The sequence below is a fragment of the Bombus huntii genome, chromosome 14, assembly GCF_024542735.1.
Source record: "Bombus huntii isolate Logan2020A chromosome 14, iyBomHunt1.1, whole genome shotgun sequence".
In the NCBI taxonomy this organism is placed as follows: domain Eukaryota; kingdom Metazoa; phylum Arthropoda; class Insecta; order Hymenoptera; family Apidae; genus Bombus; species Bombus huntii.
Genome location: NC_066251.1, coordinates 2,392,586 through 2,414,463, shown reverse-complemented (window position 1 = coordinate 2,414,463; position 21,878 = coordinate 2,392,586). Strand labels below are relative to the sequence as shown.

General features: G+C 31.6%; 2 protein-coding genes and 3 long non-coding RNA genes across 15 annotated transcripts; 3 read left to right on the top strand and 2 right to left on the bottom strand.

Annotated features, from left to right (window-relative positions):
• Positions 1-970: 970 nt before the first annotated feature.
• Positions 971-5,938, top strand: LOC126873483 (N-alpha-acetyltransferase 60). The gene is made up of 2 exons (XM_050634365.1): positions 971-1,568; positions 3,199-5,938. Exons 1-2 carry the CDS (start codon positions 1,322-1,324, stop codon positions 3,774-3,776), a joined length of 825 nt encoding a protein of 274 aa, XP_050490322.1. The 5' UTR covers positions 971-1,321; the 3' UTR covers positions 3,777-5,938.
• On the bottom strand, positions 5,929-7,056 carry LOC126873485 (uncharacterized). The gene is made up of 2 exons (XR_007692431.1): positions 6,908-7,056; positions 5,929-6,163 (listed from the first exon to the last, which is right to left on the bottom strand). It is a non-coding gene; the product is annotated as an uncharacterized LOC126873485 (long non-coding RNA).
• Positions 6,906-9,893, top strand: LOC126873482 (eEF1A lysine and N-terminal methyltransferase homolog). The gene is made up of 8 exons (XM_050634364.1): positions 6,906-7,053; positions 7,142-7,264; positions 7,420-7,636; positions 7,768-7,986; positions 8,144-8,403; positions 8,487-8,851; positions 8,932-9,113; positions 9,200-9,893. The coding sequence occupies exons 1-8, from the start codon at positions 6,962-6,964 to the stop codon at positions 9,746-9,748; spliced, it is 2,007 nt and encodes a 668-aa protein (XP_050490321.1). The 5' UTR covers positions 6,906-6,961; the 3' UTR covers positions 9,749-9,893.
• Positions 9,894-10,568: 675 nt separating this feature from the next.
• LOC126873486 (uncharacterized) lies at positions 10,569-13,497 on the top strand. The gene is made up of 3 exons (XR_007692432.1): positions 10,569-10,698; positions 10,817-13,082; positions 13,379-13,497. It is a non-coding gene; the product is annotated as an uncharacterized LOC126873486 (long non-coding RNA).
• On the bottom strand, positions 12,103-17,487 carry LOC126873484 (uncharacterized). 11 transcript variants are annotated; one of them, XR_007692427.1, is made up of 7 exons: positions 17,197-17,487; positions 16,981-17,129; positions 16,396-16,582; positions 14,862-14,964; positions 13,537-14,794; positions 13,091-13,425; positions 12,869-13,015 (listed from the first exon to the last, which is right to left on the bottom strand). It is a non-coding gene; the product is annotated as an uncharacterized LOC126873484 (long non-coding RNA). The 11 variants fall into 11 exon arrangements; XR_007692430.1 differs by having other exon boundaries at positions 17,340-17,487; XR_007692423.1 differs by lacking the exons at positions 16,396-16,582; positions 16,981-17,129; positions 17,197-17,487 and adding an exon at positions 12,103-12,232 and having other exon boundaries at positions 12,349-13,015; positions 14,862-15,010.
• Positions 17,488-21,878: the final 4,391 nt, after the last annotated feature.

The following is a 21,878-nucleotide window of genomic DNA, read 5'->3' as shown; positions in this document are numbered from 1 at the left end:
AAATTTCTTGTGTCACCTCCTAGGCTATCCTGTTCTCCCGTTACAAAATTGAGATTCTAATAAAAATTTTCTTCAAGAACTCGAGAATTTCAATTGAAATATGGTGTCATTTCCAAAAAAGTGCTACCTCTTATATTATGTGTTCTCCTGATAAAAGATTGCTAAGTTGGCGTGTTCGAAAATTTGTTGCTCTTGAATTTTCCCGGAAAATGATTTTCAGGAAATCATTTCTAAAAATTTCGGAAGGTTTTGAAATGCTACCTTATTCTCTTAATACTTACCAATATTTATCAATTTTCTCGAACTTTTTCGTCACTTTTTACAACCTATTTCTTAAACTAATGAGAATTGGAAAAGATTTGAGGGTTCATATGCAAAATGATATTGTTTTATTCAATTCAATTTGTACATTTGTAATAACTGTACAATTTTACTATGAGTTCGTAATTTTCTGTATAGTAATTTGTGTAATTATGTAATTTTACAATAATTTTATACTGTTGCATGACTGATAAAGCTAAAACAACTCTTCTCATAAAAAACTCTTCTTAAAAAAGGCGGGAGATAGTCAATAGCGCTACATACTTACAAATTCGAATCCTGATCCACGAACCGCTCCCTTCTGAATATTTTGCACCCTTCTATGATTAAATTAGTATAAGAAATACCAGGAGTATTTTATAAAATTTGTATTATATTAATTTAAAAGAGTGAAAATTATAATAAAAACTGATACTGTAATACACATCATTATATATATATATATATATTATTATAAAATTTGTTTAATTAATAATTATATTCGTATCAAGTATTATTAAATGATTACAAAAGGATCATTTAAATCTGATAAACAACGTTACTTTTGTTTTTGAATATGAATTAATAAAGATACAAAATTTGAATTTTCTAAAGGATTTTTATACGCATACATATCTATACGTATACATTACAATAATCATTTTTCTTGAAGTTTCAAACGATGATAAAATTATTTGTTAAATTGATATTTAGAAGTTTTATTGTTGTAACAAAAAGTTATCTTTTTATAAGACAAAATTTCCTTTCACAAAAGATTTAAAGAATCAGATTGTGATTGTGTTCAAATCTTAGAAATCAAAGATGAAAAAGACAGATGGTTCGAGAGAAAAGAAAGAGGTAAACGAGTGAGCAGGAAAGAGATGACAATAGGGAGCTATAGAGAGGGAAACAAAATGTCGGCAGATTTCAATATGTTTACTAGCAAACGATTACATCCAACGTGACATGCTTGACATTGTACAAGAAATGACTAATGAAATGGTAGAAAAGTTGTGGCGTGATGGCCGTATCTTTTAATCGATATCTCATTTTACCGGAAATCGAGAAAAGTGACTTCAAAATATCTCAAGAAAACAAGCATAAATACACGGATGAAAGTACCACAAGAAATTTATCTAATGAGCAAAAGACTTCCGTAATACCGGCAACTGTACCTTTGTGTGTTCTGGGTGATGTCCAGTTACGTTTCCTGTGTCCAGATGATTTGGAGGAAGTACGGGCACTTTGTCAAGATTGGTTCCCCATTGGTACGAAGTTTCCCATCAGTTTTGAAATTAAATCTTATAAACACCTCATATAAAGAGTAATTTACACTTGTTTCTCACATGTAATTAATCCTTTCTGGTTTTATGTTTAGTTTCTTCGAACTTAGTTAATACAATATTTTTGTATTATTTTTGATCCATGGCTGCTGACTCAATTGTCATAACATTCCAGTTCCAACAAAGTATTATACCAAATATGTAAATGTTTCAAGGATTACTCTTTAAAAAGAGATTGATTTGGCATTAATTCTGGCATTAAGAAAGGAGAATTTCATAGTTTTCTTAATTATCTATTTTTTCAAAAATAATAATCTTTATGTTCAGATGTAAGTGAGGTTCGTATTTAGAATAATGAGGCCTTAATCATTCATTATTTGGCTTTTGTATGTTAGTTGAATAAGTCTTTTGGCATAAAGTGTTTGATTTAATGCTTTGCATTATATTTTTAATTTATTCATTAAATCTATTAAATTACTATAGTATAAGTATCACGTCAAATTATTTTAAATAAGGAAGTTTATTTTAAATAAAGTATATTATTTTTTAACTTATAATATATGTATCTAATGTGGTTAAAAATATTTATTTTTAATGCAATTGTAGTTTATTAGTGTTATAAATTTATTAGACATTATAAATATTAAATAAAAGAAATTTTAAATGGTGCTTTATCTAGTCTTTTGTTTATAAATTTGGATTTATAGAAACATACTCTTTTTGTTATATTTTGCTTCTAAACAAATTTATTCTGAAATTATTTGCTTAATTTGCTTTTGTTTAATTTGTTTTACCATATACGATTTTGGCAAGTATTTGTAACATATATAATATCATATTCTATTATTACTATTATATGTATAATGATGACATCAAACAATTTTTCAAACAGTTTCTTTTATTTGAATTATAAGATATGAGTCTGTTTGCATATTTTATGTTATTTATTCATAAACTCATATGTAACTGGATATAAAACTTATATATAATAGTAATAGTTTATATAATTAATAATATTTATCTTTATTATCTTTTACCACTGTATCTTATCAGTACTTATCAATTTGATAAGCAACTATTTGCTTTTAGTTCAATTTTTATTTAGTAACAAGCCTTATTAGTTTTATTTCTATACAAGTATGATAATAATTAGCAGCTAACATTAATTAAAAAGTAAATATAGAACAATAATAATAGAACTTATTACATCTATTCGTAATGTATATTTTTTATCATTTGAGAACATAATACCTTATTAATTTAATACCTTATTATGTTTTATCATATTTTATTCACTTTTTAATAAAATACAAAACAATATACTTGTCAAAGAGAAGAAGTACATATGTATTTTAAAGCATGATAATAATTTATAAATGAATTAAAAATGTTAAAAGTTATATTATACATACACATATATCTTTGAACTAGAATAAGGCCATAAAGGATTAATTAATAAATATGTTATAAATTATTTTATGAAATAACAAAAAATTATCAAAAATTTAATATAACTATGCATGTTATTATATGTTAATTTTATAAATTATTCATCTTGTATTAAAGAAAATATCAAAAGTCACTTATATTAAAGCATTAATTTATTTTGTCATAGATTATCCTTATTCGTGGTATGAAGATATAACAAGTTCCTCACGGTTTTATGCACTTGCAGCTGTATATGGTGGAGTAATAATTGGACTCATTGTTGCAGAAATAAAGCCTTATGCTAAGTTGAACACAGAAGATCGTGGTATTTTGTGTTCAAGCTTAGGAAATGATTGCTTAGTGGGTTACATTCTTAGCTTAGGTGTCCGTCGTGCATATAGAAGAAATGGGATTGCATCATTATTATTGGAACAATTATTAGCACATGTCACTGCTCCAGAACGCTCTTCCGTAAAAGCAGTCTTCCTGCATGTATTATCCAGCAATGCACCAGCTATATTGTTTTATCAAAGATGTCACTTTCGATTACATAGTTTTTTACCATATTATTATGTAATTCATGGCAAATGTAAAGATGGTTTTACGTATGTCCTCTATGTCAATGGGGGCCATGCACCACGGGGTATTCGTGACTGGCTACGTCATATAGCGAGTGCAATGGCTAGTCTTGGACCTTGCAGAATACCACGTTGGATTTGGCAACGGCTTCTTTGGGTTACAACTATTCTTTCATATCATAGATGATACTTTTTGACAAATACCAATGTTAAACCAAATACTCTTGTGTTTCTCTTGTGTTTAAAAAAATGCATATAGCACAGAGTCTGCTAATTTGGATGTTATGCCTACTTAAGCAATGAAATTATTAGATTTATAATTGTTTTCACAACTTTAGGAGTAAAATTATTATGAGAAATAATTTATTGCTAAAATGACAATACTTAACTTAACAAATATCAATTTTTATTTAGTCAAGAGAATATTCAAAGAATTTTATTATATTTACTCTAACAGAAGTTATCAAATTTTATAATTCTTTCACCATGGATTATATTATTAAATGATTTGATAATTTAAGGTTTAAGATAAATGACATAAATATTATGTCATATAAAGCGTCGAATAAAGCGTTTAACTGCCAGAGCATTTGATCGGTTCAAAATATTTATATTCAAACATCTTTTTGAATACAATATTTGCATGTTAAAGAGATTTGTATTTTGTTGAATATAACATTCATAAAACATTGAAAAATAGAACTCGTTGCAGAGTAAAATAAAGCATTGGTGACGGGATAAAACTGAGAAATTTTGGAAACATTTATGACTATTTTAGCTTTTTCCTATATTTTGTTATAATTGACTCAATATTTTCATATGCGTTATTATGTTGTTGATTGATATGTAATTTGCTATTCCCAACTTTACAAATAATTTTATTATCAGTTATTTCACAAATCTTCAAGTATTCAAATTTTAATTCTAAATTTAATCTTAACTAGGTTTTTGAACAGTTCTTTCCAGCATACTAGTCATTTTCTTTTGGAATACTTCCAAATATTTTATTTCATCTCAAATACTTATTCTTAATTTTGTTAAAAATGAGAGATTTGTTTTTTATTTATTCATTTTGATGACATTGACAAATAAATCATTTTTTTATCATTCTTCATTTATTATATCATTTGTTTAAGGTTTTTTCTAAATATCTATTTTATTTATGATTCTTTTGATTTTATTTATGATTATGATTCTTTTTGTTGTTAAATTCAAATTCTTTTTATTTATCATTCATCAAAATTTTCTACTACTAAGTTATTCTTTGTTTCTTATCTTTTATATGTCTTGTTTACTTCTTCTGTATTACTAAAAAATAGCTTTTCTTAATTAAATAAGAAGTACAGACTTCTGGGGCCATGTCGCCCGTCACCAGTTTAAGCACCACAGGAGGACTATTTCTCAAGCTTCTCAAACTCATTATCACTAATTCTAACTAAGTGCAATACTGATTATTATGATAGTTGATAGTGTTGGGAGTGACTGCTGAGCATGTCATGCTTACTCACATTTTTTATTATATATGAAAGAAGACCATCATTTTCAATGCTTCTAATGAAGCATTCATTTTCCATGTAGATATCATTCTTTAATATAAACATACAGTTATAAGAAGTCCTCTTTACAATTATAGGATAACTTTCAGTCCCCTTTAGAAATTATTTATCAATTACTCAGATATATTAGAATTGGTTAGTTTTTAACGTTTTACAGTTAAGGAATAATTTGTTGAAAAAGAAAGCAAAAGTTCTCATAATAAATATATCAATTCAAATAAGATTCAATTACTATTCTTATTGAAGTAATTTAGTATTTAATATTTTCTGTTGTAAAAATTCACATAAATCATTACAGCTGGAAATATTCCTACAGGTAACTCAATATCAGGATAATGAGGCAGATAAATTGTATTAATTATATTGACTACACTTTATTAAGTTTTTTTAATTTAAAAGTATTAAGCTTTATAACTTAAAGTTCTAAAGGGGATTTAGTTTCAGTGGACATTACTAGGTATTACATAGCAAATATGATATTTTCCATGGTGATAGAATACATTGAATTGCTTCTTGTTTTAGGCTGTGCATGTATCCTTTAATTAAAATGTAATGTAATACATATTTTCTTTGTATTTTATTTTTATCAATCATTTAGAAATGAGAGCATTGTTTACATTTACATATTCAAACAAAAGAAGGAGCTTTCGTATTGATGATATATATGAATGTGAGTCATGAATGTGTGTGCATATTATTTATACATAATGTACATATATATTAAATGTGTCAGAGTAGTTGTACATACTAATGTATTGACTTTGTTTGTAATAAATTGACATGTTACAAGTTTTGCCCGTTTTTTATTATTATTATAAAATAAATACAATTTTCATAATAAACATTTATTAAGCTGATAGTAACTTCAATTGTATTTAAAAAAGTAGCTTTACTGATGTGTCCTCTATCAGGTCTTGGCTCTGACAGAACCTGGTTCTAATCCAGCACTCTTTGATGGACGAGACATTTCTTTTTGCCTTTCCTTCTCCATATCCTTCTTTTTCCCCAACCTATATTCCTATATATTGAAAAAAAATTTTTAATTTGAATTTGTCTGAATGCAATCAGAGGAGTATATATGAGAACCAGGTCCGTGACTTTACTCTGACAATCTCTCTACTTATCTTTGTTTATATTTACGGATCTACTCAAATTTGAATCCCTATCAATAAATTATCATGTTTTGAGAATGAAATAATATGTTTAAACGTTCTTCATTTATCCAAAATCCATCTTCAATTTTTATAAAAGACTAATTATATCTATATGTCATTCAATGTATTCTTATATGTCATTTTAACATGTAATAGAGCAGAAAGTACCTGCGGTAAATCGTATATAATCGTCGCAAATCTAACCTCAATGTAAGTCTGCCTTTAATGACATTTTTACATAGAAATGCCATTATATAATTTAAATGAAATAATTCTTATATTTAAAAATAAATGTATTACAAATATTTTATTAATTTTTGAAAATAGAAATATATAATTATATGTTATAATATACATTTATTTATGTATATATCTGTAAATAACCTATATACAGTGTGTAATGTTCAATAATTATATCATTACAATGATATGAAACGATAACATTATTTAATGTAAATATAAACATAATTTGTAATTGAAAACATGATACGAAACGAAATATATTAAATGTAATACATTTATGATTTAACAACCTTTACTATGTAATATTTTCTAGGATTTGTGGTTGACGATTGTTGTTCTCGGATTAATTTAAAAGGGTACTTAACTGTATTTTGTTTGTATGTTGTGCAATTTGTAAATTTAATTAAAACATAGAAAATATGAATATATTACCAAAAACGCACGAAGAATTTAGCCAAGTTGAATATTGGAACACGTTTTTCAAGAAACGTGGTAAAAGAAACTTTGAATGGTATGTCTTACTTATTAATGGCATGTTCACAATTTAGTATTAAACACACATTTGCTTTACATATATATGATTCTTCCTTTTTATTTAGGTATGGAGAATATCCAGAATTATGTGGTATATTTTTAAAGTACATCAAGGTGAAAGACAATATTTTAATTGTCGGTTGCGGCAATTCTACTGTTAGCATGTGTTTGTATGATGCTGGGTACAGGTATGAGATCTTTAATCATGTTGACCTTATATTATAAATTTAAAGCAAAGTCATTTTGTTTAAGATTGTCATTTTTTGTACAACTGCTTTTTTTATAAAAGGTAATGTCGGTTAATCTTTTGTAATATTATTTTTAATTTTATTCTTAATTGCAGAAATATTACTAATATTGATATATCACATATTGTTATCAAACAAATGCGTGATATTAATGCAACTATGAGACCACAATTAGTTTATGAGCACATGGATGCTACACAAATGGCATATGCTGATAATACATTTAGCGTTGTTTTGGATAAAGGTACTTTAGATGCTCTTATGCCAGATACTAAAGAAGGGACAGTATCTAATGTTAACAAATATTTTAAGGTACACCATATATATTAAGTAATGAGTAAATCACGTTTACACCATGTTTTATTTACAGTGTATATATGCACTATACTTTTTAATATGTCTTAGTAAAGTAATAATATATCTTACTATATAATAATTTTTAGGAAATTACAAGAATTCTACGCAATGGCGGCAGATACATATGCATCTCATTATTACAAGAATATATTTTAAGGCAACTTTTATCTTATTTTCCAAATGTTGGGTTCATGTTTCGTATAGTACGTTGTCATGAAGCAGAAGAAAAAACACGCCTTGAAGATGGAAGTTCAATCCCAGTTTTTGCAGTAATTGCAACAAAGATTACAAATTTGTCACAGACTGTAAGTTTTATGTTATTATTAAAAAGTAAGTTGCCTATTTTTAATAATATTAAATTTATATTTAAATTATCAGATTCTTATAATGTAATTGACAATATTTCACTGATGACCATTTTAATAATTTCTTTCTAAAATAAATGTTGTATAATTACAATAGGTTCTAGAAGTAGTACTAGTTGATGGTGCACCAAGACGATTATCATCAGTGGATGAAATGATATCAGCTATACTTTCAGCACAACAATCTGCATTTATATTTAATAGTCTTCAAAAGCGTAGTGTGGCTGATATTGGAGAAATCTCACTAAATCTACATTCTCCTGATAACAAACATCCACGTTATACAATCTACGTTTTAGATCAGCCCAAGGTACATGGTACAAAAAGCTATGCAGCTTTTATAGTACCACAAGGAAAGTGAGTTTATGTCTAGTATAAGTACATATTTAATGATTCCAAAGATGAAATTGAGACAAAGCTTAAATTTTTTGTTCTGTTAGGGAAACAGATTGGCTATTTAGTACAAAAGAAGGTAGACAACAGGTTCTTAAGAGCTCCCAGCGTGATAGACTTGCTATTGTCACACTATGCAGGGAACACAAATTTGAAAATTGGGAAGCTGTAAAAAGTGAAATCGAAGATTGTATTTTGAATCTAGCACCAGAAGGCTTGTCTGGAAAAAATGATATTCCATTTTTATCACTGGGTTCAGATGTTGGGGTCAGAACAATATGTTTTGAAGGAAAGAGCAATTTGAGTGGTCCTTTCGTTGTTGAAGAGATTGAAAGAGATGGTAGTGAATTTAGGAGATTAATTTTTCTAAATAATCCATATGTTGTTCAGAGTGAAGCTCGTCTTAAACAAGGTATACAATTTTACTTCTTATTGTTTCATCAGAATCATCTTACCACACAATGTTTTTAATTTATAAATAATTCTTTTTAGCTAAATCTAGACGAGGTAAAATGAAAAAAGTTGTTGATTCAGGATTTTTAGCGTGTGATCATCATGTATATATGAGCATTGGTGTTAGTGCTGCAATAAATTCTAAAGAATGTGACGAGATAATGATCATAGGTTTAGGTGGAGGTGGATTGTGCACATTTTTATATAATTGTTTTCCTAAGGTATATGTATACTACATGTTCGAATTTAATTTTTTTTAATCACATGTTACAAATATTTAATAATATATATATTTGTAATTCTGCAGTTACGAATTACAGCAGTTGAAATCGATGAGAAGATGTTAAAAGTCGCCACTGACTATTTTGGTCTCATTCTTGATAATAGAATGAAGGTTGAAATTGCGGATGGTATTCAAATTATCAAAGATAGTACATCGAATGGCAAAAGATACAAAGCTATACTTTTTGATGTAGACAGTAAAGATAATACAGTTGGAATGAGTTGTCCACCTAGACAGTTTCTAGAGATGCCTATTATAAAATCAGTTGCAGAATGTTTAATGAATGATGGATTTTTTATCTTAAATTTAGTTAGTCGAGATGGAAATATCAAACAGAAAGTGAAGAGCGACCTAAAGTCTGTTTTTCAGTCTATGGCATGCTATTCTGTACAAGATGAAGTAAATGAAGTTGTAATATGTTCTTTAAATGAAATTGACGATATTGAATGGAAACATATATTTAAAAATTCTGTAACAACTTTAAACGAACAGATATCTATGCGGAAGTTACTAAGTGACACAAATATGTATGATTTATCGTCTTTAATGGGAAATCTGAGTATAGAGTTTTAAGTAAAAAGTATATATATATATACATATATATATATAAAACCAACCAACTATATATATATATATAGTTAATTTCGTGTACAATATTCATTTGAACTTCTGTAAATATTAAAATAACAAAATTGAAATATATTTTTGTACAATGGTGTGTTTTTTCAATTTAAAAATATTTTTCTCCTTCCTCATCTTGCTGTTATCATAAAGTTGCATATCATACAAGAATTGAAACAACAGCGAAGTTTGACTGACTTCCATAATATTGGAAAAATGAAGATTGATTAAGGATAGGTAAAATATTTTTCTTACTATTAATTTTACATATGAACACTCTGATTTCGAAACCTTTTTACTTGGCGTAAATTCTCATTTGTTTGGTTTGGTACCAGAAAGCATCACGCAAAAATAGTGTACTAGGCAGGGTAAATAACGGTGCGGCTCTTGATGTTATGATACATTTGATTAAAAATCAAAAAGATACGAGGAAACGCGAATTTAGTTCACGATACCTCTGTTCTATAATGATTGCGTGCTATTAGGCTAACGCAAATCGCGATGAACACGAACATTGCTTCCGATACAGATTTCATACTTAGTGTTTTATACCTAGCATAATATGTATTTATATATAGGTATATTTAGTCAGTAACACATAATAATTAAAAACTATGAAATTAATATTTAACGTACATATATTATAATCATTTTACTTCGAAGCGGTTTCAGAAACAAAGATTTTATACCTATTTACAGTTAATCAATCATACAGTATGTAATCATCATAATTTAATAATTTGTTATTAGATCCTAGTAACATTTTAGACATTTTTTTTTATAAGGATCAAGGAACTTTGTAGTCTATGTTAAATAATTCTCTTATCTTAATACTTCGATTGTATTTTATTAACGAGTAAAGAAAGGAAAATTTAAAAGGCATACGTATAAGAAAATATAAAGTAAATTAAACCAAAGGATCTACCTCAAAATCTCTAAAACATATGACAATACAAAATACTCGTAATATACGGTGATTTATCACGTGGTAAACAATAATCAAATGTTGTATGCTTCTAGGAGGTATAACTTAACGTAAACGAGACTATTCAGGATCTAAACTCTAAACAGCAGCCACATGGAACGTTCACGCTTGTCAGAATAAATTAACGGAATAAAAGTCAACGATACCCTAATGATACCATTGTGCTTCTATGTTCTGGCAATTTATGCGCATTTAAGAATTTTCGACGAACCAAAACGGACGTTATGCGTTGAATAGCCGTGAAAGTGAACCCTCCGCCAGACACAAAACAATCTTTCTCGTATCCCTGAAAAGGGTCTACAAGAATTTTGAAAGAAATTCGAGCGACTGAAAATCGAAAACTGTAATAGCTTTAATATGTTGGGAATATATAAGATGATCTATATTTACAAAATAAAAAGAATGCATATAAAATGAGATTAGAAATTTTATCGATTTGAGACATATGCTATATGTATATAATGTTAACTTTTTTATGGAGATTAAAAAATTTCATCTATTTAGGTTAATTACAATTATTTCTCTTAAAGAATTATAAATAATTGAAACGTGGTACTCGTTTAATATCATGGAAAAGAAAGATTAAAGTAAACGTTTGTATTATTGAATACTTTAGTTTTGGAAGGTTTTTTCAAAACACAAAATAGTGAAAAGAAATTTTGTATATTGTTTACTATAGTATCACTAAGTTAATTACCAACTAAAATATTACTAAATATCGCTTTGTGATTCTTAAGGCGTATGAAACGATCTACAATGAAAAGTCGGGAAAGGGAAATGATTTTATAAGAAAAAGAAAGCTTAGAATAATGAAGTCACTGGTCCTAGGGACGACACAGCAGGTGGCATCGCTTTCGGAAAGACGAAAAAAATGTGTAGCGGCGAACTTTCACCGGTTAATGAGACGTTAATGCAACAAATGGCACTCCTGTGGTTAAAATGTAACTTAACGAATGTAAAATGTCACCGTCGCGATTGGACATCCATCTTGGAATGATTACTTATAATTAAGATTTCGTATTCGCTTTCCCCGAGATGAATATTCGATTATTGGTAAAAAGAAATATCAACTAGTTAGCCGTTTTAGCTATAAGGAAATTGTAAATGCGTGCGTATTCCATGAAAAGTTCCTCGTAAAGTAATCAGCTTCTCGGTAGAGCATTCGATTTAAGTGTTTCTCGCATTAACGTGTCTATGGGATAGCTATTGATACACTGCTGAGAAATTCCTTCGTGAGAAACATATAATGTAAGATTACACTTTTTTGTTTAGTGAACGACGAATCTCATTTGTTCGTTTTATTGAGAACATATTCAACAAAGCAGCAAATATTATTTCCATTTTTAAAGCGTATTTTAATTTATTTATTTACCTTGTGTTAACTGAATCACAGTCATCAGAGATTGCTTCAAGCAGTTTGATAGCTTGTAAATAAATTTGTTATTCGGATCCTAGAGGAATTAATATTATTTGTAACTCTTCTAAATCGATATACATATACATACATAGAATTTTGACTGTGATTGCAAAGATAGAATACAAGGAAAGAATACAAAGATACGCTTACATATTTCAATATTTTAGGTAAAAGTTGAAAAACGCTGTATTCATTTTCTCATCTCTCTCTATCTACTCTATATATGGTTCCAACGATTTTAAAAACTGTCTAAATTTCCAAAAAATATCCATATCAGATTACATCGAGATCAAATTGTACATAAGTATTGCTGTAACGAATATTGATATGTTAACGATAACGAGACTATTTTTTAGTTGTTCTTGGAACTGGATAGTTTAAAAAAGAAGAGAGGAAAAGCAAAAAATAGAACCAATAATAGTAAAACGCATCGTCTCTGTTATGAAGCGCAGTCAGCGAGCAAGTATCACGAATGCGGGAGCTGGCGAGGTAACGGAGGCGCATAAACCTCGGTTATGGTACCAAGATAAGTTCGAGCATAGTCCTAGTATGGTCATGACAGGGAAAACCACGAATTTCGCGAGAACAGACTCCGTGGTTATTACAAAGATCATTGGATTCCTCGAAGAAGACGCACCGAAATTGGAGTGAGCAATAAACCAGCGCATTGATTTTCAATCCTAGCTCGATGCTTTCCACGAATTTTCTAGTGAAGTGCTTTTCCAATTTGCTACGTTGCACAGAATGGCATGCAGTGGATACAAATCGAAATAATCATTGCCTGATATTGATCTTATTATTCGATAATATCCTCAGTCTGTAAGTAATTAATATAAATGTAAACAATGGTTTCCCAAAATATCGATAGAGAATTAATAAAAATGGTTTGTACATCAAAATATAATCGCTTGAAAATTAGCTCACTCTTTCATTATTCTTGTTTGTTAATTTTGGTTAAATAGTGTTTGTTACATTTTAAATAAGGAGAATTTGAGTAAAGATATGTATAATTTTAATTTCCAATTAAAAAATTCTTTCTTTCTGTAAAGAGTAATCAAACAAACGATTCGAACCACCCTATAATTTTGATTGTTCTGTGTCAAGGAAGTATTATATTACATTGCTATATAATTTTTCTTCTATTGCAAACTGTTATACCGAGTATTTTTTATTTCTTTAGTGAAATCCACTCATAATCACGACTTGGTTGAAGATTTCTGACCACGCCTATTTCAAGAAAATTGTAAAAGTTACATAAAAATGCTGTATTTCATTAAATGTCAGCATGATATCTGACGGAATGAAAGAGAGGATAAAAGATCTCTGCATGATACTTACGAGAAATGGAAAAAATGTTCCTCTCATTGGTGCTCGAACTTCACCTTATGTGCTTAGACAAAGAAAAAAATATTTAAGATATTTAATTATCCAAACGATGCCAGTGAATTTTTGTCGAATGTCTGCAGCGTCGAATGGAGTCATTTCATTTTATCTCTGTACATTTCGTTCGTTTGCTGTAAGTGTACCAATACTGTTTGACATTGTTTATTTTTATTTTTTAATAGATTGTAGATTAAACGAGGATAAAAAAATACTCTGTGTGCTCTTTTCAAAACATTTTAGAGAATTGTTTTTCACGTCTCTTTAATTTTTACACCCATGCTTTGTGTCCATTACAATTCTGTTTTAATAATTATCTCCATTACGGTATCGCAACGAATTCCTTCAAGTAACTTCAGCATCTTAAAGACCTGAGTAAATTTCATAAATCTCCTTATTCGAAATTCAAGGAAATAGAAGATAATTCCACATTGGAGAGACTATTTATACTATTGTACGTTACCCGCGAAGAAAAATCAATTGAAACACGATGTCAAGCCACGTTATATTAGCATAACAAAACAACCACGTTAACCTCATGATTTTCACCCTAATATTGTGTAGATTTCTGTTACATTTCATTAGACAGGTATATTCAAGGGTTTCCGAAGCCCCATCTTTGAGAAATGCACCTTGAAATCGATGTCAAGCTTCAGAATTTCCTTTTATGGAAATTAAGGCTCTCTGAAAAGTGAAATTTGGTCGATTCACTGAAACATCGCTAGGCTGACGATATCGAATATTTCACTAATGATTTGTTTGTCATTCTTCGAATTATCGAATACGAAATGAGAAGACCACCTACTCATAGTAATTTGCATACAAGATTTCTATTCGCAGTCTCGATGCAATTTAAATAGATCTAATTATTGAATTTATTGAATTATCTGTAAGGATAGAATAATATAATTTCCGAGACAAATTTTATCAAATTTTTATAGAAAAATATGAACGTGAAAAATATTGAGATACAAGTAGTGTTTTAAAAGCCTAGTTAAAAATGTCGCAGTCGACGATGGCTTTCTCTGAATTATTAATGTTTCTGGTACCTACATAGTTCCGTGAAAAATACCTCCTAAGGGATTTTCCACCGTGGAAAATACTATGTTTGCTGTAATAATGGAGCTCACCGCAAGTTTCATACCACTGGGAATAGAATTAATCGTTTGCACGAGCGCGACACGCTTTCATCACAAACCCTTGCGGATGGATTGACCTCAGAGGAAACAATTATGATAAAAGAAAAAGATGACATGAGATTAATATTGAATATAATATATTACCTTTCTATATTTTTTGCTCTTGGATATTTTTAAATTAAATAATAATACGAAATCTTGGTCCATCTTTAGTCCAACTCAATTTTTCTGTTAAGAAATTTTCTACCTGCGAAAAAAATAATATGAAAAAGCTGTAATTAACTATATATTAAATGAAGATTCGTCTCAAAATTGGGAAACCGTTTAAAAGAAAGAAAAACAAAGATCATATGTACTAGAGTTCAAAACGTTTAACAAATCATCCTATATACATCGTACTTTGTCAAACTACTACGAATAAAAAGTTCTTAATAATTGCGTAAAAATGATCATGTTTCGCATAATTTCATAATTTCACACAATTCAACCGGTATGAATAATTATCGCGTCAATTAGACAAGATGCTCCCGGTGGAATTATTAATAAATAATTAATAAATAAAAGCCACGCGATGACGGTGTTCTTCGATGTTGGAATTATCTACAAACAAACGATTAAAATAAAAATTTTACACGGTCGCGCGGGTTCCCGTGGAGACCCTTGCAAAAACATTTATCTGCTTCCCCGTCAGGGAATTCCTTTTCTAAGAACAATAATTTTAATCGTGACTTTTTCTACGTCGTAAGAAACATGCTCGATAAATATCGACGGAGAATTATCCCTGTGGGGATGGTGAATAAAAAATAAGCTGACTTCTTTCATCGTGTCGTTCCTTCTAAATAATCGTTCCCCATATGTTCGTGACATTTTCTAGCACCGCTCGAATAATCATGAGCTATGCCATTGGAGACCAATGAATGGATATAATCGGAAATTTTGATGTTTTGAATTCTCCTCTCTTTTCGTATTTTACAATAATTTTTATTCCTCCGTTGAGATCTTTGTGACAGCGAGATAAATTTGGAAAGCAGATCGTTGGATATTTATGTCTAACAATGGCTATACTAATAGTGGTTATAACCAATAGATTATTATCTTTCGATTGTTATCTCGTTCGAAACCGTGGCTTATAAATAATCCATATATTCCGTATTGTCAGAAGAATTTTATAAACAATACAATTAAATTCTGATTTTTCACGAACACCATTTCTTTAATTCACCCTAGAAGTTGTTATTATTTATATGTCATCCTCAAGAAGCGAGTCATTCAAAGAGTGAAGCTAATTGCATTAGTTTGCACGAGCATAAACTATATTTAGCAAAGATAAGAAGAAGCAATAATCAGGATCAGATGGAAGAGCCACAGACTTTCATTTTACGCTAATTGATGACGCGGGAAATTTTAATTTTTAATTCAATTAAGAATTCCCTGTTATGTAGTTTCTATTCAACGAAACAAGTAAAGACGCTCGAGAAAGTTTGACTTTCGATAATAACGCGAGCTCTCCTATTAGGAAGCGTTGGTATTAAAATGGTGCGAGAAATCGGTAGGTTTATACTCGGAAAGAGGCGCAGCCACGAGTTTCTGGAAGCAATTTTTGCAGCCGCCTCGATAACGAACATTTTCGTGCAACAGTCCGATGCTGCTCTGGTTTCCACGTCTCTGACTTTATTACCTATAATTATAGATGCAGCAAATGTAGTAAATCCCCGTTGCAACGCAGTCATTTGGAAACACGGCTTTTCCTTCGCGTCGTTAATCTCCGACTTCTACTCCACGCTCTCGGTTCATCGTGCCTTTATGCTTCTATGGGTCTTATGCCTTTACATGGCGTGATTAAGTATTTCTTTTCACGAGAACATCTGAAGAAATAGTTCCATGCCTTATTGAAGTATCAATGAAGCTTCTTTAAATCGATTAGTCAAGTGTAATACTGAATAAAATAGATTTAAATCGATTGGAATATCACCATATCTTATTGAAGACTTAACAGAGCTTATATCGATTAATTAATTAATTGTTATGACACAAAGTATATTTAAATTATCTTAATTCCTTTATACGAGTCAATTAAATATTTCTTTTCAAAACAAAGTCCAGAGAAAGACATAGCTTATCGACATCTTACTAAAGACTATCTAAATCAATTAAAATTAGGTGTTATTAAATAATGTAAACATAAATCAAATGAGAATATTATTCTACATGGATCGATTAGCTATTTCTTTTTACAAGAACATCCAGAGAGATATTTCCATACCTTATCGATGTCTTAATCAAGATTATCTGAATCGATTAATTAATTGTCATTAAATGATACAGGTATCGATCGCTTAAACATATTTCTCTACATAACCTGGTTGTGATATGTACACTTTCATTCATAAATATTAGGTTATTTTCGTCGATCTGTACTGAAAACACATGAATGTTATTCAAACGCATGAATTAATAGTAAACTAATCGTAAGCTATACCTATCTATACATTCTACGAAACGAGAGTCGTATTTGTCCTTTTCATACAATATTGGGCCCTTTTCTTACATTAAGAAGAAAGTTGAGACCCCAATTAGAGGGATGCGCAGTACACAAATCCACAAATTAATTCTATTAATTACCTTTTTTCGAAATAAAAATTTGATCGATTTATAGATCTCGAAATACTATCGCCACGTAGCTGCAAAAAGGTGCAACTAATTTCCATATCTGTGCATTGTCGCACAGTGGTGCTTTGTTTACGTTCTATGTTGCCATCTATCGAATCCGGCTGGAACTGCGAGAAAGTAACAGGAGTATAGAATGTGCGAGGAGGTATCTCAACTTCTGTTAGACAAAGAGCGCACTACTGTGCGAGAAGGACGGACACACATGACGTCACAGACAAAGACAGCCATATTGTGCGACAAGGACAGACGTACTTCTCCCTCTAATTTCACGATTATTCGTTAATTACACTTTTCCCTGGTAAAATTCATGAACTTTCAGAATCGCACGACAAAGGTAGAGTCTCTGGCAAGATTCACACACCAATTTCGCCCGGAATTTTCCTTTAATTAATTAGTTATCAACAATTATCGCAGCAAGTGTCGCGGCTATCACGGCACGAATTTGCGATTTTCCATAAATATCAACCTTTTGCGGCATTGATTCGCTCTCTAAGGAATTGTGGAAGCTTCCTTAGATCCTACGCTAAGTTCTTCGTGCGTAAAAGTTCGTAAATTGATTACGCGTGGCGAAAACTATGCGAAAATTCACGGCGTCGCCCCTTGGTGACGAGGGGACGTCCGTGGATAATTGTTAAAAACTGAATAATTAGGCACAAATTCCGGTCAAAAGCGATGCCAGAATGTTGTCAGGGATCCCCCCTATATTCTACGATTCCAAAAGTACGGGAATTTGTCCCAGAAACGGAGCAATTGATGAAAATTCAACGACTTAGAAAGAGACGTATGTCTGTCCTTGTCGCACAATATAGCCGTCCTTGTCTGTGACGTCACGCATGTCTGTTCTTGTCGCACAATGTAGCTGTCCTGGTCTAACAGGAGTTGAGATACCTCCTCGCACATTCTATGTTCCTGTTACTTTCTCGAAGTTTCAGCCGGATCCGATAGATAGCAGCAGTCCGATAGACAAGGAACGCACCATTGTGCTACAATGGACAGATATGGAAATTAGTTGCACGTTTTCGCAGCTACGTGGCTCTAGTGTTTCAAGGTTTATAAATCGGGCAAACAAGTGAATTACAAAAGTGAAAAGAAAAGAGGCGAATTAAGAGGAATAACTTACGAACTTCCCTATGCAAATGTACTGAACGAGAATCTGTGCAACGAACTCACGTACAATTTACGTTATATTAATTAATTCACGACTTTTTCGGATGTAATTTAAAGCATACAGCCTGATGAAACCTGTATTATTACATTTGAATGAAATTATTCTTGCAGACGTTCGGCATTAACAGAGCATCATCATATAATCGCCTTAGTCTCGATACTCGATGCAATAATCGTTAATTACCCATCGATTGAACAGAAATTCACAATGAAAACCGTCCAAGGAAATTCGTTCGGTGTCCAGTCTTTGTTCCACGGCCCCAAAATCGTCTAAATCTTTCGCAGAAAAGGCTGTGGTCGATGAACGTTCCGTAGGATTGGAGAGAGAAGTATATATCTCTGTCCTTGTCGCTCAATACGGCGCTCCTTGTCGCACTAACAGTCGCTGGTACCTGCTTGCAACGTTCTACGTTCCTGTTAACGTTTCTCGATTTTCAGCGAAAAGTCGTGCTTCTCGCTAGATGACTGCAGTCTCAGTAGCGTGTTTATGCCCGAGTTTAGAGGCATCGGGATGGCTCTGACCCTCGCAGTTGACCAGCCCACGGCTATTTTTCCTGCCTGGATCTAGATTATTTCATATTTTGTTGCTTCTATTAATTTATATCGGCGGATTTATTCGATTAAACGTCAACCAGGTACGTAACGTGGTAATAATTATTTCTCTCTTTTCTAAATTATTTTATTTAATGTTGCAGCTACCTTTGAAGGTTGATTGCTGGCTACTACCAGCAGCGACAAGTTAAACAATTGTAAACAATCGTATCACACGGACTTATACGATATTTCACACGAATAGCAAGTCATTATTTCTTCACAAACATCTAGGAAATTTATATCGTACTATGGCGGAGGTGTAGTCGGAGCTAGGTGGTGAAAAGAGGAGTTTGCGTTTCGACCCGGGACTACCGGTGGACTCGTCAGTAAGGCTATGCCCGGTAGTTCCTACCTTACACGTAGAGGAAGTCTCGCTAGATGCGGTATTTATATCATGCGCCTGTATATTCGACCGCTAGCGAGATAGGCAGACTCGTCGTCGTCGTAGCCCTCTGGTGGTGGCGGTTGGTACTCGCGGATCGCCCGGCATGTGTTGCGCCGCGTTGATACCGATCCGCCACAGTACCATTGAACGTATTTATATTGGGTGGAGACGATCGTAGTACAACTGGACAGAAAATGATCCTACGCGAAGAAAATAAATCGAAGATATAGAATAAAAGCTTGTCGTACGAAACAAACGTTATAGACTATAGCAGAGAAAAATATTCGACGGTATTTGACAAGCTTTTCTTCGCTCGTTCGTTCTACGTACAAGCGTAGATTCGCAAGCAAGTCGAGAGATTGCGGCTGACGTGGGTCGTGACGTGGATCGACGAACAGGGAAATAATTGGAAAAGCGTAGCCGCGTATTCTCGCAACTTGCTCGTGCGTACGAAACGAACACGTGACCCTTTATGTTAATACGTCTACGATGATAAAGAAACTTCTGGTCGTTAATTTAGTGGCGCGATACGCATAGTTCGGGCGAACATGACCATGTCGAATCGTAAATCTTGTTAGCCAGTCGTAGCGAAATTCCAAGCGTATGAATATTTAATTTCGCGTACGTTCATTGCAACGGAAGCAATCTGTAGCACTGGACTGGATGCTCCTGTTGCTTAGGCGAACGCAGGAGAAACGAACGGAGAATAGAATGGAATTCACAGGCAGAACTGATTTTTACGGTTGCACTTGTTTTAACATATGCGCGAGAATGGAAAACAGTAGTAGAAACTATAGGAAGAACGTTTTATGGCTCTTTCTAAACTCTGTACGCTTTATTGAATTCCGAAACTTCTCTAATTAATTACAATTAATCGTAATTTCGAGTAATAGTTAATTAATAATCGATACGAAGAAAAACACAAATTTTCTAAATATTAATGTTGAGATAATTACCTCAAGAATAACTCTATACCTTCTCTTTTGTATATCCATGACCTGTTTCGAAGAGAATAGAATGTGGCGAAAACAATTCAAAATAAAGAGAGGTGCATATTATTGTGCCCTTAAATATGAATTATGTATTGGGTTACAAGGTCTGGAAACAAAAGAGCTATAAGTAGATTTCTATTGCTGTTTCTTGTAGCCTTCAGCTAGAGCTACACACCAAGGCTAACTTCTTGCTAATGTCCTTTGCTAGAAATACACGAACGTGCTCCCTATCAATAGCTTCTTCTATTGTATTATAACATTGTAAGAGCGAGGATCTGGATCAACATACACTCAACAATTAAGGATCACTTGTTCGTAAGCGTATCTCGTAAACTTTTCCTCCCAATTCCTCGCGTACATTGACGTATTTCAATTACTTGTCCATTGTGTTTTATGTGAAAATTTAGTTGCAATAAATAGCGAGGCAAAAGCGAGGTGATTTCTCGACCGTTTCTGGTCCCACGATTTTGAAGTCGAATTTTGTGCCAAATGATAACTTGCGAGACGTCGATCGCTAGAGATTTTCCAGTTCAGCTGACAATTACTTTCTGAACTGTACACAGCGGCTGAAAGATGTGAAAATTCGTTAACGCGTCAAGTTCTTACTCTTCGGTCCATTTATAGTTCAAAAGATTGCTCGTTCGATTTGCAGATTTTATTGAAACGTTTTGGTAGGTGATTGTTTACCGTGTCAGATCGATAAAACGTTCTGACAAGAATCTGTGGACCAACGTCGGCTAAGATAAAGGAAGAACACGATATCTGGGGTAATTTATCTTTTTTTCTATCGCGCTTTCATCGCATATCCTTGCAAGGAAGCATCCGCCGTTGATAATACGCCCCTAAGGCGAAGGATAATCGTCGATAATCTATTACATCGTCGATCCTGGCTTCGTGTTTCTTTTTTTACCTACCTTTTTCTCACCTGCTTCGCTCGCAGGCTTCTAAAGTTTCCACCAGAAACGTTTCAATTTCGAACCATCGTCTTTCAACCGTTCTATCTCAAACCTATTTTGAGGTTAGATCCATACGAGGTTAGTTCCACACGAGATACTTGAAAATATGTTATTTTCGTGTTGTGTTTTCGAAAATATAATTTTAACGTTGCTCAACTTATACGAAATAACACGAACGAAAATTATTCCATTCGAGAAACGCTTATTCGTAACGCGTGCATTTTTTCTGTGTGTATTCGTTCATAGATCGACACAGTTTCTCTTCGTTGTATTATTGTTCACGGTGTCCATTTCAACCTGTCGTTGACGGTGAACAAAAGTGTTGAGGTTAACTGATAGAAGAACGAGTGGATGAATTTGTAATATAATAGAAAAATATATTGAAATAAATAAAGGT